Here is a 17,790-nt window from a genome sequence, read left to right on the forward strand (position 1 = left end):
TGTTTTGTCTCATTACTTGTTTGGACCCTGTGTTTTGACAAATTACTTTTTAGACCCTATGTTTTGTAAAATAGTTAAAATAGAACTCTAAACTCAATTTTGATGAAGAAAAAATTGAATATAACAACACAGTTTTTAAGCAGAATGATTTTATTTTTGTTCTGAATTGTTAGTTTGGTAAATTATTTATAATTTTAGTTGAGAAAACATTGACCAAAATCAAGTTTAGGATTCTATTTTAACCATTTTACAAAACATATGATCCAAAAAGTAATTTGTCAAATCACAGGATCCAAACAAGTAATAGAAAAAAATACAGGGTACAAAAATGTATAAACCCATAAAGCAATGAAAACTATGAATCATTAACCTAAAACTTAGAAAGTGAGCAATGTTTTAATTTTTGCTTTTTCTTGCTAAACAATCCTATCTTGATTCTAGTTTGTGGTTTATAAGCAATTAGAAGAGTTATAGGACAACCAATTCTATCATAAATTTTATCTTAAAAAGGCTGAACATTTTAGACCAAGGAAAACACACACTACCTTATAAGTCCTGTGACTCATGTCGATTCAACACTTGAGGGGGTACACAAACACAGTTATGGCTAGTGGGGGGTATCTCCTCAAATGCACTAAACCAATTTGGGAACAACAAAAAGAAAAGGACATATATGATGTGACCTGCATACAAATCCTCATAAACATACTGCATGAATTCAACACTTTGATTAAGAAGGATAAGACATTTAGCCATCACATTAGGATGGTCCAAAGGTGGCAAGGTAACAAAGCCCTGTTAAAATGTCTGTGCATAGTGTTTGACAAAAAAAAATTTTAAAAAAAAACAAACATCACCAGTGATAAGTATTTGTCTAGTTGTGAGATGATAATCTAATGATAATATTCTGTGTGATCATTTCATTTTGATGGTTTACCTACATACAAGTACACATGAGTTGGCAGCTGATCAAAAATTGTCAGCAACTTTCTGTAGATTTCTTTTCCCTTGATAATTAGTCCAGGATAATCCTGTTGTCCTATAAAGACATGAACTAACAGCTCAAGCACAAAGATACTAAACAGCAAAAAGATTAATGGTACAACATGCTAACAGATAAATAGATTTTACACACAATAAGAAGAAGAAATGAGCTGATAGTTGAGGGCATGCAATATAAGGACATGCAAGTAACCGCTCCCGGATTGATAATCTCTGAAGCCATTGCAGAAAGTCATTAAAGGTGGAAGGAGGTTAAGAAAGAGAATCTGCTATCTTCAAAGAATTTTTCAAATCTTCATTTACCCCTCAAATTCTTAAAGCTTTTGAATTGGTGACAAGAAAAAAAATAAGTACTTCAAGAGAAGAAATCATACTCATAATCTCCTAGCCATTAGTTCACAGGTGAATATATCATCCATGGATGTGGCAGAGTTCCCAGAGCCCACAACAGGGACAAGGTTGAAGATGGACTCGTGATCATTTTTGAGTGTCCGATCCATTGCAGCAAGTTCAGTGAATGCATTGGTGAACAGGAGGGACAATGTCTCCAGGGGCACATGAAGGCTTGTTGGAAAATATAGCCTCAAGTACTGAAGAAAATAAATCTTAGATGAGAACAACATCAATGAAAACACATACACTGGCATCAAAAATCAAGTGAAAACTTGAAACTATGAATACATATAGATCATCTAAATAAAATATAAAATGCAAATAGGAAGCTGACTCAACAAATATAGACCAAAATCATTTGGTACAAGGTCTGCCAAACACCTTTTCGATTTAAAAGATCTTTCGTTCCTTCTATATGCAAATAAAAAAGAATCAACTTAGTTGTCACTTTCTCACAATCGACACTGATATTTTAAACCAAAGTTTTACTGAACTCCCTAAACCTAAATGATGAAAAGATTGGCAAAAAAAACATTAATAGTAACATGAACTTACACATCATAAAATAATTACCAAGACAGTCAGAATAATCAGATTTAACAAGCGTGTGTAAAGCAAACCTACCATAATGTCTTCCCAAGAGAAACCATTTTCTGTAATAACTTTGTCAAGAAGATATATACAAAATCTTGATATTTCTCTAAACTGCTCCTCTGTGAAATAATTGTCATAGTCCCTTCTACTATTTTCAGCACCTAAAGTTGCAGAACCAAATTTCATTGCAACTTCACTTGTAACACACAAAATAAGTGTGCATAGCTCTCCAGGAACAACACATTTTTTAATGCATTGGTCATGCCAGCTTTCATGCTGAAATCCCCAACAGCTAGGACCTCGTATGCAAGATGGGCTTTTCACAGTTCCATCTGTTTCTTCAATATCCTCCGGAATGAAAAGAATGGGCTTAACTTCCACAAGTGCTCTGTATGACAAAAGACGCCGAGGGCATATGAATATAAATTTAACCAAATTTCAGGAGACACATTTAGTGAAAATGTAGAAAAGTTAGTTTACATATAGATAAACTACATATATACCTTTTTGGCAGATCAGGGGCTAGGATATACAGAAAAATGGGATCAACAGCTTCAGATATGCTTGATTTGTTGAAATGAGAAGGCCTTATTTGCTTAAGGAATACATCTAGCTTATCCTGAATCTGATGTCTCTCAGATGAGGGAATACGTGCTGAACAGTAAACGACAAATACAATAGTTGAAGTAGATATCGAACCATTAAAGCATTTTGCCACAGCTTCACTGTTTTCTAATGCCTTTTCCAGCTCAGCAGTGACGCCCCCCTCACATAAGATCATTGTGGGAGGATCAAGCCCTAATTGCCCGGCCATATGAAGTATATTCTTGTGCAGTGTTGCCTATCAACAGACAAAAACATGAAATCAGAGCAGGAAAAGAAATTCTCTAGAATTAAATAATTGACCAAACAAGAATAATGCACATTGCTTATCCCAATTATCAATTCAGTAACAAGGATCATGCAGCTTTGCACCTGGCTATATGGTCCAATACAACTGGGAGCCCAAGAGGAAATACTTTGTACATGTAGAACTCTTTTGGTATGGTCATTTGCCACTAAAACTTCCACGTATGCATTACCCAACCCCACTTCCAGTAAAGGCAGTTCAATTGTACTGCGCGATGGGACACCAAAACGGCATTTCTCCTGTTTGATAAATCTCACATATGTTTCATTTGCTGTTGCAAATTCCTTCATATCAGCAATATAGAGATGAATATAGAGGACATTTTCCCATCCAAAACCATATTCCGCAAGTTTCAATTCCATTTTTCTTAGAACAGCTGTCAACTCTTCTTGTACGCCTACCAAAATATTCAGAAAACATAAAATGATTATGTTGCAGACTAGAAGCACTGACCATAAGGAATGAACAAGAGGGAAACACAGAAGCTTGCAGATCTGTGTACTACAAACTAATTATCCTTTGATTACCTGCTGAAGATTTGCTTGAATGTTCCAACCAGCAACAAATGGAAAACGTATCACCTTTCTGTGTTCTTGAAATGTGAAGCTTATTTTCTGCAATAGTGATCGAGTCAAGGACTTCAACAGCAGACTGGACTGCGGCGTCACATACTTGTGAGCTGTCTCCCTCCACTTCAAAGACAGAACCCTTATTCTCCAGACAGATCTCTTGGGTTTCACCACTGCCAGGCAACGAACAATGCAATTTCTTATGTTCCAAATGAAAAGCTAAGGTATGAAGGACCGCAGCTGGAGCAATAGAATCTGAAGAGTGCAGAATAACTTGAGAGTCATCGAGCATAATCCGAGCATTCTGTAACCACAAAATTAAATAAATAAAATAGAGCCAAAATGGAAATACAATCACCATAAACCTTGTAACGGTGACACCATAACAAGTGTATATTTAGAGGTCAAAATCAAAATATAAATAATCTGAAAACATTTCCTCTAGTAGCAGAGATCATTACCTAAACCAGATAATTACACAAACAAAAAATTTATAAATATATGATGCTAAGTTACTAACTGCACACTCATGGTCATCATGAAGACAACAAGCCTCTTAAGAAAGCAGGAAATTATAAAATATCCACGGGCAAAAGGAAAGGAAGAAACTCACAACAAAGAGAGGGCAATCAAGTGTTAATGTTTCATATTCCCCTCCTTCACCACAAACATTAATTCCATACAACCTGCCAAGGATGATAGTTAACCATCAATTTACAATGCTAAACTTAAAAAAATATAAGGGAAAAAAATAGCATACCCCTTCAACTTATGCAGATAGGGACTCAGGGAAGCTAAATCTTTGCCCAAGTGCTTTGCAGGGTCCAACCCCATTGCAGCGACCTATAACAGGAGAAAAAATACTGTTCAATAGAAGGTAGAACTCTTTCCAAAATATAACAAGAAAAGGCATGACTAAATAACAAGTGAAATTAAAAATTATACCTTTACGGTAATAGCCAATATCCCACTTGTTATCTGATTATAGTAGAAAAGAAAACCATCGTATGAGATGTACGAATCTTCAATGTTAAATGAACAAATTCACATACCAAAATACAAATTACCATTTCCTGAAGGAGCAATGACTGATCTTGTTTCCACAAATATGCCAGAGAAACAAGCCCTAACCTTGAACACACACTTTCCACCCGCAGCCTCTGATAATCTGATGCAATGGCACCAGAAGATACTGCACCAACAGAAGGTATCTGTTTTTTCACTTCATTTAACAAAATGAACATATCTTCAACTTCATCGCCTGGAGTTGTTGTGTAGCTAAGCTTCTCATGCCTGAAATATCCACAAAATTCATTGGAAACTGAAAAGTAAGCTTTACATGCACCCTTCTATCACAGGACACAAAAAATTCTTTAAGAAGACCAAACCGCCCAATAAAAAAGATACTACTGTAAGCTCTTGTGATGAAGTAAAGATCTTTTTTTTAAGTACAAAGGTCTCATCAAGATAACTTCATTCAAAAAGCTGCAGCTTTCAAAGAAAATAAAAGATTTCTCCTAACCCTTCTACTTCTGAAATCTGATCACGAAGCTAGTCATACTGTTACTGTTTCCCATATCACTTAATGAAAATATGAAGAAAACGTTGTAACTCTCCAAAATATCAGATACAGGTTTTACCAAAAGTTTCTGCATAAAGGCTTGCCTTGTGGATCCTTGTATTCTCCTTCTGAATAGGGGCAGTCCCATGCATTCAGCATAACTAACGATTATCTGGTGCCCAACCTGATCAAAGCAATCAATAGTCCAATCCAAACAGCTAATTAAGATACATTTTCGGGGACTTAAAGCTCATATTTCATCATTAAATAAAGTTCTGGGGCATTCATTTAAAAAAATAAATAAAAGGCTTACAGTTTGGTACATGTAGCTATCGAGCTCGTCAACTGAATCATCAACTGGCATCAAGTTCGCCAATGCCACAACCTACCCAATGGCAACATGAATAAGTGGAAAATCGTTACTCTTTCAGTTTAACCCAACCCAACCCAACATTAGTGGATATAACACAAACCCAATTCATCAAATTCCATAACAATAACTAGCATTAGATTATTCAGTTGGGCAGTTGAGTTCATAAAGATGATAAAAATGAATTTAACCAAAACAAAAAAAGAAACTCAAAAAACTAATAACGGATTTTCGAGAGAGCCAAATAGAGAAAGGTGAAAGGACCTGGTGACCGTATTGGATGCATTTCATCATGGCGTAGCAGCTATCCTTGCCGCCGCTTACTAAAGCCACCACCTTCATCACTTATGAGTTCCGACGAGTGATGCTGCGGTTCTCCTCACACTCGCTCAAATCCGAAGATGAACCTTCAAAACCCTGATCCTAGTTTAGGGGTTTAGCTTCTTCCTTGACAGATTGAGTTTGCAGAAGCCAGGTTTTTGGTATCAAGGCCAGGTTCAGGGAGAGGAAAAAAATACTTTCAACCTGACTCGCTGTGCTAGAAAATATAATATTACCTTTGCTTTTTATAATAATGTCTATAACTAAATTCTTGACAAAAATATTTCTTATATATTTTTTATAAAAAAAAAGTCAAATGCACTCTACTCTCGTTTGCACTCTTTAATTTTAATTACTAATATTTTAAAATATATAATGTTTATATATTATAAGAACAAATTAGCACTTCTCTTCTCCTAAACAAGATTTATAGCGATTGTTGTTCTAACCATACTTATTTAGTTTGTTATGGAAAACAAGGTGCATGAAAATGCTACATCAATTTAGAGTTTTGCCATTCAGTTGTCTAAGGTTGTGCTTTTTCTCGTTAGCTGAAAGTGAGTCTCTGCCAATGCCAAACGGTCATCCCATTCCCATCCCATCTACAACTGGGTTTGAATTATTCCAAGTTACCATCTCAGAATTGCTCCATTCACATACGATATGCTAGATTCCATGCATATTCTAAATGATATTATGCTTTTATCCTTTGAGCATTAACTTGGTATATACTACAGAAGCAAACACCTAACAAAATGACCTCTTTCGACGTTGATGTAATGTAATTCATCATTAAAGCCAAAAGAAATTCACAATGCTGGTAGACTATAATACTAAGCTTCTTTTTTTCAATTTAAGCCACTAGTTAGTAGTTGATCAGCGCCGAGGACTGTATGCAAAAATTGGGTTTTGAGATACAGAAGAAGAATCAAACACTGAAAACCAATTTATAATGATAAAAGACCGATCCAAAATTCCTAGATAAAGAAGAAAATCTGAAACCACCCAGTAATTCTTATAAATGCAAGTATCTAAAGAACCAACCACTAACTTGAAAGAAATTTTTTTTTTTCAAGGGAAAAATAGAAGGGGGGGTGAGGAAAAGAGAGACTAACATAGCTGATAACTTACAACTGAAGGTTAAAATTTGGGAGACAGTAAAAGAAAAGGTGAGAGGAGAGAAGAGAAGAGAAGGAATTGAATGTTCTTAAATACTTTAAATCTGGCTTGTGTTTGATCACCTATCAGCAGACAGCTACTCCTCGTGCAACTTCTAACTTGTATGAGAGGCAGGCAAATGGGCTGTTGATCGCAATCAATCAATGCTGTGTCAATAACTGCACACGAATATCTGGAACTTATTAATATTATTGCGGTGGCACACAATGCCTTTCTCACATTGCAAAATCCATATTTCCCCTTTTGAAAGATTTGTAGGTCACTCTCTCTCTCTCTTTCTACACTGTGTAACAGCCCATTCAGTAACTGATCCCTATGAACTTGGATGGCCAGTTTATAGATTGAATTAAGAAAAAATTTCTTGTCCGCGCCTGCAACAAAACAAGAATCAATAAAGGGAGCTCCCATGGATAGAAATAATAATCGGTTGGCATAGTATATATAGTTATACAGAGAAGAAATGCAAGAAAATAACTTGCTTCTCGTGAAGATTAACATGTGAATGTGGTCCATCTATGGCGTATTTGAGTTTAGCACAAGTACCCCACCATGTAAGAATGAAAAACTAAAAACATTACTGCATATGGGTTATGAATACGAGCAACAAAACTTCATCTTATGAGTGCAGATGAAAGAAACTGGAATTCTAGCTGTTTTGAGATTATTTATATATATTCGATGTTTATCATGTGCACAGTGCTCGTCACATTATTGATGCCAAAGAGCTAAACAAAAGAATGAAAATCCGTCCATGTCAAAACTTAAAAATTTAACCAGCCTAAATTTACCACATGTATGGGAAATGTGATGAATGATATCAGTTTGAAGGACTCTCAAGTATCTGTCTGTGCCTGGGTAAGGGAACGTGCTTTACTTGCATAGTTAATATGAGCAACCGAACTTTGGCCAGACAAAAATTTACATGGTGACGCAAAAACAACTTAATTAGCTTTGCTTACTTAATGAACTCAGAAGGGAGCCTCAAGTGATTCGTCCCAAACTTCTGCACTTCCATTGGAGGCATCTTCAACATCTTCTTCCATTGAAAGCCTAATATATTCTCTATGTGCAAAGCGATCCCACTCTGTCAAGGTTGGATTTTCACGTTCCTGTTCATATCACAGCACCATCAAGCCCAAAACCAAACAATGGGAATGATATCCCTTCTACAAAATTTCTTGAAAGGAATTACCCAGTTCCAATTAATTATGTGTTTACCTGACGGATGAGAAATGGATCACGAGTTTCAAATGCCATAAACTTATTGAGGTTGAAGAGGATATTGAAAACGCTTCCAGAGAGTTTACAGCCTTTTAAGTCACGGAGGGTGATATAGGTCTCATTCTGCAAGAGAAAGGAACTCGAGGTGAACCACAATGAAACTCTGTCAACACAATGGTTTAGAAAAATATCTATTGGATGAAAGGGCTAGACATGACAAACTGAAGTCCTCATAAACCATCTTATTAGACAATTGACTGCTATAACTTTCTTTAGCATTCTCAACATTCACAACTATATGCCATGCCAGGCCAATACCCACTTGTTGGTTTATTATTCGCATGCAATTGTCTACACAAGAGGATAATAACAGATTAATTCAAACATTAATAGAAATACTAAGTTTCAGATTCTCTCCTTGTCCTGAATTTAAGAATTCAATGAAACCTATTTAACTAGAAATATGTGCTAGCAATATAGATTCACCACTTAAGAAATGAGTAGCGAACAAGTGGACAGAAAAAAGATAATGAATGCAAACAATTTAATCTATTGAAACCATCAAACTAGAACATTAAAAAAAGTGAGCAAGGTAGAAAAGGTAAAACCTCAGGTCCAATCATGTCAATTATCTGGCATAGTATATCCTCAAATAGGACAGGCTCTTGTGCCATGCATTCCATTCGATGCAATTGCTCCTCATAAAAGAATTGTAGTTCATTTCTTGTTAAAATTCCATTTCCATCCAAATCTATGCACTTGAACCTACAAGAAAATTAATGTCAGAGAGCTATGCAAGGCTTTAAGAAGCAATAGAGAATGCAGAAGCTTTCATTAGTATTGCTAAGTTAAGCTGATCAACAGTTCAACAGTCCTTTAATAAACTGAAATCACATGTTGCTTGCAGATCTATGTACTCAGATCATATGTTGCTTGTAGATCAATATGTCCCTCCTCTAAGTTAATTTTATGTAAAAGTAAAAAGATACGTCGCATCCACAATGAGTGAACAAAGAGTTAGCAATAGTTTTGGCATTCTGGAAAGTAAAAGCCAAGATACATATAAGATTGACCCATCAATTGCACCTATTCTAGCGTAATTTTTCTTTCTTGTGAGCTGGCAAGGCTACCTCAGAAGAGTAGCACTAAAAGGAAGACCAAGAAAAGAAAAGAAAGTATATTCAAATAAAAGCAATCCAGCCAAAATCTAGCGATGAAAGCAACTTAACCAACAAAAAAAAGATAATAGGTGCAGACATACCAATACTCAAGGCTAGGCTCAGATGATTTATCCTCCTCTGAGAGTATGAAGTAAACAAAATCTTCATATCCCATTTTTCCTTCAACTTTACTAGTAAACTTTCTGGGGATCTGCCAACCAAAAGAGTGATAAATAATTCTAAAAAATTAATGATAATCTGACCAACACTTGATGAAAGACAGAAAATTTAATTTTTTATTGAATAAAAAAAATCTTTTGTGGATAAAACGTAATTTTAAAAACAAAAGTAACATTAAAGCAACACATACCTGGGTGAATATACGATCAACAATTCGGTATGTAAGTGCATGGTTACCATATCTGATAAGATTCTCCTTATCGATCAAGAAATCATGGTCTGTATCCAGCTCCCAGAACTTACAGTATATGACATAAAAATGTTCATAAGAGAAGTACCTGTCAAAGAATAACACAAGATAAAAGATGTTAATATCTTAGTAGTTTAGATACCTGATATCATGTTATGAGCAAGCATACAGTGACTCATGCAACGAAATCTAATCATAATCATGTGAAAACTAATTATATATAAAAGGTCTCTATTCTATACAGTAATATAGTAACCACGCACAGCTAGGACAAGTCATTATCCAGAATATCTACCTCAACACTTTGTTAATGTCCTCTTCTTCATCTGCATGTTGCATTGCATCAATCAAGTTTCCACGTTTCAGCTCCCTGAGGGTAAGATGACCAGTCCCACATCTATTTATGTAGTAAAATATTCTGTATATAACAGTTTCAGCTGGCCATTGCAATAATATTCCATAAGTTAAAATTTGAAACTAAAGGTTAAAGAAATCATGAAATGAGCGTTATAACCATATAATTGCCACAATAATTCAAGATTTAAATGATGATATCCCATGTAAAGATTTTAATATAAGGAGCATTAAAACCAGCAGACTAGATAATATATAGTCTCTACTCTGGAGAGAGAGTGCAAGTTCTCACAGACTAGAAAATAGTCTACAGACACATAGACAGTGCAAGTCCTAACAAAATTTATATCTAGCCAGCACAAAGCTCCACACTCTCCTCTAGTAAAGCAATCATTGATTAGTTAAAGAGACAACTTCCATACACAAAACAAACAATCAAATCAGAACTCAGAAGTGGTATATGGTCATACGTCATATCCATGTAAAAAAGCAAAATATAAAGCTAAAAGCAGCATAAAAAAGTATAGTCATAAATAATTGAAAATTGAAGAAAAGTTCCTCACAAGTGCATATCCCACATTACATAAGAAATTCATACTAGTATTTGATGCACATTATCAACAACAATTGGAATTAAGCCATCAAGGTAATAACTAATGAGTCATGGGAAATGGTAAACATTTGATTGCGTGGAGAACGAACCATATCTTTCCTGAAACTCAGGTGTGCTTTGTAAAAACTCTAACCCTGGGTGAGTTGCCAAAAGTTCACGTAGCACTGGCTTAAAGTCATCCTGTTGCCAAAGAAGCATTACAATAATTTATATCACATCAATTAATCCATGAGAGAAATACTACAGTTGTGAACACAACTCCAATCCTTAGCAACAATTAATGACTTTCAGATCTTCAAAGAGAATTGGCTAGCTCTAATGACATAATTCACATGGAATGAATTTGAGAAAGAAAAAATAAAATAAAAGATAACCTGAGTTAGGTACTTAAGATCCGGTTGCTTTAGAATCACATATATCTGAGTAGCCATATCCATAGTCAACATATTTCCATTGATCCAATAATCAACAAAAGCATCTCTACAAACAAAATAGTTAATATATAAGAACTGAGTCATGAGAACCATACAAACTTATTAATTTCACCTGTTTAGCTTAACAAACACCAAAATAACAGTTCTAGAAAACTACTCATTCAAATTTCAGTTAAGTGGATGTCCCCATTTGACCAAAAAACCAAAGACGCCATTCACTCAATAAAGAAAGATCAATACACCCTAATTCCACACTTATCAAGCTATACACGTTAACTAAACGTTAATCCCAAATCACAGAGTGAAAGTTACTTTTAGTGCCACTCAACTTTTGAAGCAAGCCAGTGCTATCACTCAAACACAAGCCTCTTCATCAAGTTTTCCTACATGTACCAACCTACATGTACCAACTTACACATTTAGACTTCTTTTTTCTCAATTCAACAAGAGCACGCAAGACTTTCTATAATTCAATAAAGCTACATTTGATCCACATAACAAAAGCATCCATAATATGCAAGAACTGTAATACAAAAGAGATCATTCAACCAATCTCAAAAATTCGAAGTTTGAAAATGTCCAGGCACAAAACCACAACGTAAATTTCTAAAGAGTGGTGATGTCTACTAATTCACACCCCTGGTAAGTATACTGGAAATAGAAGTGATGCTCCCCCACAATTTTTTTTGGAAAGAAAGAGAAGGATGGTACACAAGCAGTTTAATGTTTAAAAGGAGGTGGGAAGCAAGAGTGCAAGACTATATACCATCTAACAAAGAAAAAACCCTTCAATGTTGGTGTTTCTTCTTGGTAGGTAGAAAAGCATAAAGGTAGACAAATGAAATACAAAGCAACATTGTAACATCCACTACAAAGACTCGTATGCAAGTACTAAAAGGACTCTCACCAACATTCAGAAACAAAAAAAGGTTCAAATACCTTGTTACAAAACCAGCATTGCTGACATCGATCATTTTGAAAAGAGTTGTAGAGAAGAATGATGGCAGCTTGCAAATTTCCTTCGTAACAGATTTAAATTCTGAAATAAGAACACAAATTAAAAAATTTGTTATTGAAGTCGGACTATTACTTATCCTAATATCACAAAGTTTATCTCACCATTAATCTGCAATCCTTCCAAGTGACCATAGAAAAACTGATTAATCCTAAACAAACACTGTTCCTTTAACTCGCTTGCAGGTGGACGACCATTTTGAAAGTAAAACTGCAAGCCACATAAGCACACATATTAGAACCAATCAAATACTTAGTTCAATAATCAGATCAAGAAATTGAGTCCCTCCCCCCATTCTCAACAAATAAATAAATAAAAGAAAAAATGAAACACATAGCAGAAGGCCACCTGATTACAGGAAAATATAAGAGTTCTTCTCAAACCTGAGGTATCAATTCTTTAACTGGCTCGCTAATTAGTTTCAAGGGAGAACCTAGATTAGAAGGGCCAGCCCTCGGTTTCATTATGCGAGGAGAGCCAGATGTACTTCTAGGTGACAGAGGAGGAGCACTTCCTGCAGGAAACATGGAAGGCAAAGAATTGCTAGAAGTGGCATGTGGACTAGAAGAGTTTCCAGGCACATTCAACGGACCACCTGATTTAGCTTCATTGAGCAATGTCGTTACCTACACTCGAAAAAGTTGAAACACAGACAATTAATTAGCACATGCTCCGCTTTATAATTGGTTTTGCAAAAAGAATCTCCTTGTTAAAATACATTAGAAGAAAAATGCACTTGCTGTCAATGAAATACAATTTTAAACTTACAAATACAAGATGAATGAAATAAAAAATTGGACAAGAATAGTTAAGAGGAATAATTCTTTTCAAGATTGCAAATAATTTTCGTTTTCTTTCATATTGCAGAGAGTGAGCATAATTAATCTATTGATAAATACTTAGATAGACAATAATTCTAAAGAATTAATACAAACACGATTCCGTAATCAGCCACAAGAATCTTTTCTCCTTTGCGTTCTTCCCACATATACGCATTCAACAATAATCACTACTTTCAATAATCATCAGAATCGCGTCTGAATCATTTTATAGCATATCAAAAGCAGTCTAAAGAAAAGAAAATACCCAAAACGCCATTATTTGTTCCCAACACTCTAATATTCGCACAGAATTGACAAACTATAATCAAGCGATCAAAATAAAAAAAAAGACAGACAAAACAAAACAAAACCAGGTGATTCAGAAACAAAAAAAAAAAGTAACCTACAAATTAATTCGAATTGCGAGATTTAAAAAAAAAAAACACAATACTAATATGAAATAGAAAATACCAGACGATTAGTGTCGGGAAGCGCAAGCCAATGCTCAAAAATAGTCTCGACGAAACCTGGATTCGCTTTCATGGCCAAAGGAGAGACCTCTGAGAGCTGTAACAAGTCGGCGTCGAACGACGCCGCATCGCCGACGATTTCCATACTCATGGATGACGAGACACATATACAGATCAACGAACCCTAGATTCGATAATCCGAAACCTGAGAAAGAGCAAGAGCGTTCACTCCAATGGCCAAACCTCTTCAGGTGGGGAAATGGGTAGAGAGAAACCCTAGATCTTTGAAAAGAGGATTTTGGTTCCTTGAAGAAGAAGGTGGGTGTAATTGGAGATATAAACGGGAAAAAAATGAATGAAAGCCAGAGAAAATGAGAGGAAAATTTGTTTCAGAGATCGATGAAATTTTCAGTGCGGAATAGCTACAAATAAAAAGAAAATGAAAAAGAAAATAAGGAAAGAACGAGAGTAGAAAGATCTGTGTATTAACACATGAAATTCTGATAAATTCGGTCTGAAGTGGGACACGTGTCATGGTTTATGAATTATTTGTAATTAAGAAAAAAAATATTGTGATAAATTTACTTCAATCAAATTATTACATCCATAACACCTAAATTTGACTAGTATTGTCTAAAAATCATAAAATATATACAAAAATAACAAAATTTCATGTTGATTTTTTTATAATTAGTTTATAACCCAAGCAATTATCTTTCAATATTAAAATTAATAAAATACAAAAAACAAATACCTAATAAAAAAAAATCACATTTAAATTAAGTAATTTTTTTGAATATTTTCTTCATTTATAAAACAATAATAAGTTATTATAAAAAAAAACAATAATAAAATCTTAAAAAAAACATATATTAAAAAAGAAGTGAAAGATAAATATTTTCAACATTGAAAAAACAATAATTGGACAAGTTAATAATGTAAGAGGGATTGGTAAATTTTTGCTCACCTTTAGTTTTGTATTTAAAAAGTATTGAGTTTGAATCCTAAAATCTATAATATTGTTTAATAAAATAAATAAAATTTTATATTAATTTTTTTTAATATCTGATATGTCATTTGCATCTTTGATAGTTGTATAAGATGAAACATTTTTGAATTTGGTATATGCAATATAGATTAAGATAATTTAATATGATTTTATTATTTTAAAAAAAATACATTCAAATTTGCTTAATAAATTATATTTTCATACTTATTTTATTTAAATTATGTATTCATATTTATTATGAAGATGAAAAATTATTTAAAAACTATAAAATTGTATTCATAAAAAAATATTTAATAATAATACTAATCTACTTTAATTATTAATATAAATTAAGCATATTTTTTATATTTATTTTAATTATAATATTAATTTTTAAAGGAATTATGTATTAGGTTTTTTTTAAGGATGGGAACATCAATATGTCAAATTTGAATTGAGGAAGAAAGTAAAGGAATTAGGTATTGAAAATATTTTTAACTTCAAAATCTAGCCATGCATGTATTAGTTACGTGAATACTTTCTATGTAAAAATTCACGGAAACCACCAAGTTTTGACGTAATCATGTTAAAACCGCTTATCCTGATTTAAATATCTATATTGAATAATTATGCTAAGTTGCATTAAATTAAGCTAAGTAACCTATTAGTTAAATTTAGATCAAAATAATAAATAAAATATACCAAAAAGATATTATAACTTCAAATATTTAAATATATTTTCTTAACAATATGTATCTCTAGGTATGAATATTTTATTATATTTTTCGTTATATATCTTTCTCAAAAGTTGATCGACTTTAATTTATAGCAACTAACTTGACACATATAGCTAAAATTTATTCATGAAATATTGGGACATACTAAATTAATTTTGGAAAAATAATTTAATTTTAATTATTTTGTATCCATTTATAGATAAATGAATAAAAATAAACATTTTTAAAACAACAATGTTATATGAACACTAAATACTTGATAAGTAGGTACAAGTATTCTAAAGTGTGTTATTTTGTATTAAAAAATTATGATACTTTTATAAATTGACTATAAAAAATACTTAATTTTTAAAATTTATAAAAGTAATGTCACAATAGATAATTTATCATAGACTTTTGGAGAAAAATGTAGTAAAAGTACCCAATTTTTTGTAGTCTCGTTGTTATTTAAAAAAGTATTGAGTTTGAATCCTAAAATGTATATTCTTGTTTAATAAAATAAATATATTTTTTATTTAAAAAATTTCAATATCTCATGTGTCATTTGCATCCTCGTATACTTGTTGAAGATGAAACATTCTTTAAGTTTGGTCTATGCAGTATAAATTAAGACAACTTGATATAATTTTATTGTTTAAAAATAAATACATTCAAATTTGTAAATAAATTATAGTTTTATACTTATTTTATTGAAATTATATATTCATATTTATTATGAAGTTAAAAACTATTTAAAACTATATAATTGAATTCATAATAAATATACAATAACAATATAAATTTAGTTTAATTATTAGTATAAATCAAGCATATTTTTTGTTATTTATTTTAATTGTAATATTAATTTTTTGAGGAATTATGTATTAGGGTTTTTTTAGGGATCAGAGCACCATTATGTCAAATTTGAATTCAGAAAGAAAGTAAATGAATTAGGTATAGAAAATATTTTTAACTTCAAAATCTAGCCATGCGTGTATTAGTTACGTGAATATTTTCTATGAGAAAATTAACGAAACTAACAACTTGTGACGTAATTATGTTAAAACTGCTAATCATGGTTTAAAGATCTATATTGAATAATTATGCTAAGTTGCATTAAGTTAAGCTGAGTAACTTATTAGTTAAATTAGATCAAAATAATAAATAAACTATACCAAAAAGATATTATAAATTATTATTTATAACTCCAAATATTTAAATATATTTCCTTAACGACATGTATCACTAGGTATGAATAATTTATTATCTTTTCGTTATATGTCTTTCTGAAAAGTTGGTCGACTTTAATTTATAACAATTTAGAGCAACTAACTCCACACATACAACTAAAATCTATTTATGAAATATTGGGACATACTAAATTAATTTTGAATAAAATAATTTAATTTTAATTATTTTGTATCCATTTATGGATAAATGAATAAAAATAAACATTTTAAAAAACAATGTTACATGAACACTCAATACTTGATAAGCACGAGCAAGTATTCTCGTGTGTTATTTTGTATTAAAAATTTATGACACGTTTATATATTTATTATAAAAAATACTTTAATTTTAAAAAAATTTAAAAGTAATATCATAAGGGAAATTTCATGTTATATGCATGTTAACTTAGTGAAATTTTTTAATATGCCAACATAAGTTACTATTCCAAATATACGACAATTTTAATTTTTTGGACAAAAATACATCTGGCATCTAAACATTCATTTTCTCTCTCAGTCTGAATTCTCTCTCTAGCGTCTCTCATTCTAATATTGTAGATCTCAAAAAAATACCAAAATTTAAAAAAAAATCACATGAAACAGACAATTTAGTGAAAAAATATGAACTTCCAAAGTTTTCATCAAATTTCAGTGCCTAGCATCAAAATTGAATAAAAAAATCATCGTTTTGGACAAAAATCAAGTTTTTATGATTGCATCGCAAAAGCATCGAAACATCATCGATTTTACATCGAAAAAATATCGTTTTAAGTAAAAAAATAAGTTTTAATGATTGCATCGAAACATCATCGATTTTGCATCAAAATCACATCGAAAAAGCATCGCTTTGCCCAAAAATCAAGTTTCATGATTGCATCGCAATTAAGAGCATCGAAAAAGCATCGTTTTGGCCAAAAATCAAATTTTTATAATTGCATCACAAGAGCATCGAAACACTATTGATTTTGCATTATTATGTATTAGGGTTTTTTTTAATGATCATAGCATCATTATGTCAAATTTGAATTGAGGAAGAAAGTAAAGGAATTATGTATTGAAAATATTTTTAACTTCAAAATCTAGCCATACATGTATTAGTTACGTGAAAATTAACAAAATTAACAACTTATAATGTAATCTTGTTAAAACCGCTTATCCTGATTTAAACATCTATATTGAATAATTATGCTAAGTTTCATTAAGTTAAATTGAGTAACTTAATAGTTAAAGTGAGATCAAAATAATAAATAAACTATACTAAAAATATATTATAAATTATTATTTATAACTCCAAATATATAAATATATTTCCTTAACGACATGTATCACTAGGTATGAATATTTTATTATCTTTTCCGTTATATGTCTTTCTGAAAAATTGACCGACTATAATTTATATCAACTAACTCGATACAAACAGCTAGAACCCATTATTGAAAT

The 17,790-nt window shown here is 32.1% G+C and overlaps 2 protein-coding genes across 3 annotated transcripts; both read right to left on the bottom strand.

Annotated features, from left to right (window-relative positions):
* Nucleotides 1–706: 706 nt before the first annotated feature.
* On the bottom strand, nt 707–6,004 carry LOC133790673 (diphthine--ammonia ligase). 2 transcript variants are annotated; one of them, XM_062228396.1, is made up of 12 exons: nt 5,664–6,004; nt 5,343–5,414; nt 5,134–5,213; nt 4,536–4,761; nt 4,414–4,446; nt 4,229–4,311; nt 4,082–4,154; nt 3,427–3,772; nt 2,965–3,296; nt 2,493–2,830; nt 2,020–2,377; nt 707–1,592 (listed from the first exon to the last, which is right to left on the bottom strand). In XM_062228396.1, the coding sequence occupies exons 1-12, from the start codon at nt 5,739–5,741 to the stop codon at nt 1,377–1,379; spliced, it is 2,235 nt and encodes a 744-aa protein (XP_062084380.1). In that variant the 5' UTR covers nt 5,742–6,004; the 3' UTR covers nt 707–1,376. The 2 variants fall into 2 exon arrangements, with proteins under 2 accessions (XP_062084380.1, XP_062084381.1); XM_062228397.1 differs by having other exon boundaries at nt 5,109–5,213; nt 5,664–6,001.
* Nucleotides 6,005–6,643: 639 nt separating this feature from the next.
* LOC133790675 (serine/threonine protein phosphatase 2A regulatory subunit B''beta-like) lies at nt 6,644–13,881 on the bottom strand. The gene is made up of 13 exons (XM_062228400.1): nt 13,419–13,881; nt 12,510–12,752; nt 12,231–12,336; nt 12,051–12,150; nt 11,052–11,157; nt 10,767–10,857; nt 10,006–10,147; nt 9,651–9,798; nt 9,382–9,491; nt 8,729–8,885; nt 8,118–8,243; nt 7,859–8,008; nt 6,644–7,270 (listed from the first exon to the last, which is right to left on the bottom strand). Exons 1-12 carry the CDS (start codon nt 13,566–13,568, stop codon nt 7,868–7,870), a joined length of 1,620 nt encoding a protein of 539 aa, XP_062084384.1. The 5' UTR covers nt 13,569–13,881; the 3' UTR covers nt 6,644–7,270; nt 7,859–7,867.
* Between the last annotated feature and the right edge of the window lie 3,909 nt (nt 13,882–17,790).

This window comes from Humulus lupulus, chromosome 7 (genome assembly GCF_963169125.1).
Source record: "Humulus lupulus chromosome 7, drHumLupu1.1, whole genome shotgun sequence".
Taxonomy (NCBI): Eukaryota; Viridiplantae; Streptophyta; class Magnoliopsida; order Rosales; family Cannabaceae; genus Humulus; species Humulus lupulus.

Coding starts and splice junctions, on each gene's coding strand:
- LOC133790673 (XM_062228396.1), bottom strand. CDS start 5,741: ATGAAGGTGGTGGCTTTAGTAAGCGGCGGCAAGGATAGCTGCTACGCC. Junction 4,155..4,228: donor TATCTGCATAAGTTGAAGGG/GTATGCTATTTT, acceptor CATCCTTGGCAG/GTTGTATGGAATTAATGTTT. Junction 3,297..3,426: donor TTCAAGCAAATCTTCAGCAG/GTAATCAAAGGA, acceptor ATATTTTGGTAG/GCGTACAAGAAGAGTTGACA.
- LOC133790675 (XM_062228400.1), bottom strand. CDS start 13,568: ATGAGTATGGAAATCGTCGGCGATGCGGCGTCGTTCGACGCCGACTTG. Junction 10,148..10,766: donor TGAGTTTCAGGAAAGATATG/GTTCGTTCTCCA, acceptor TGCAATGGCCAG/CTGAAACTGTTATATACAGA. Junction 8,009..8,117: donor ATCCATTTCTCATCCGTCAG/GTAAACACATAA, acceptor TGATATGAACAG/GAACGTGAAAATCCAACCTT.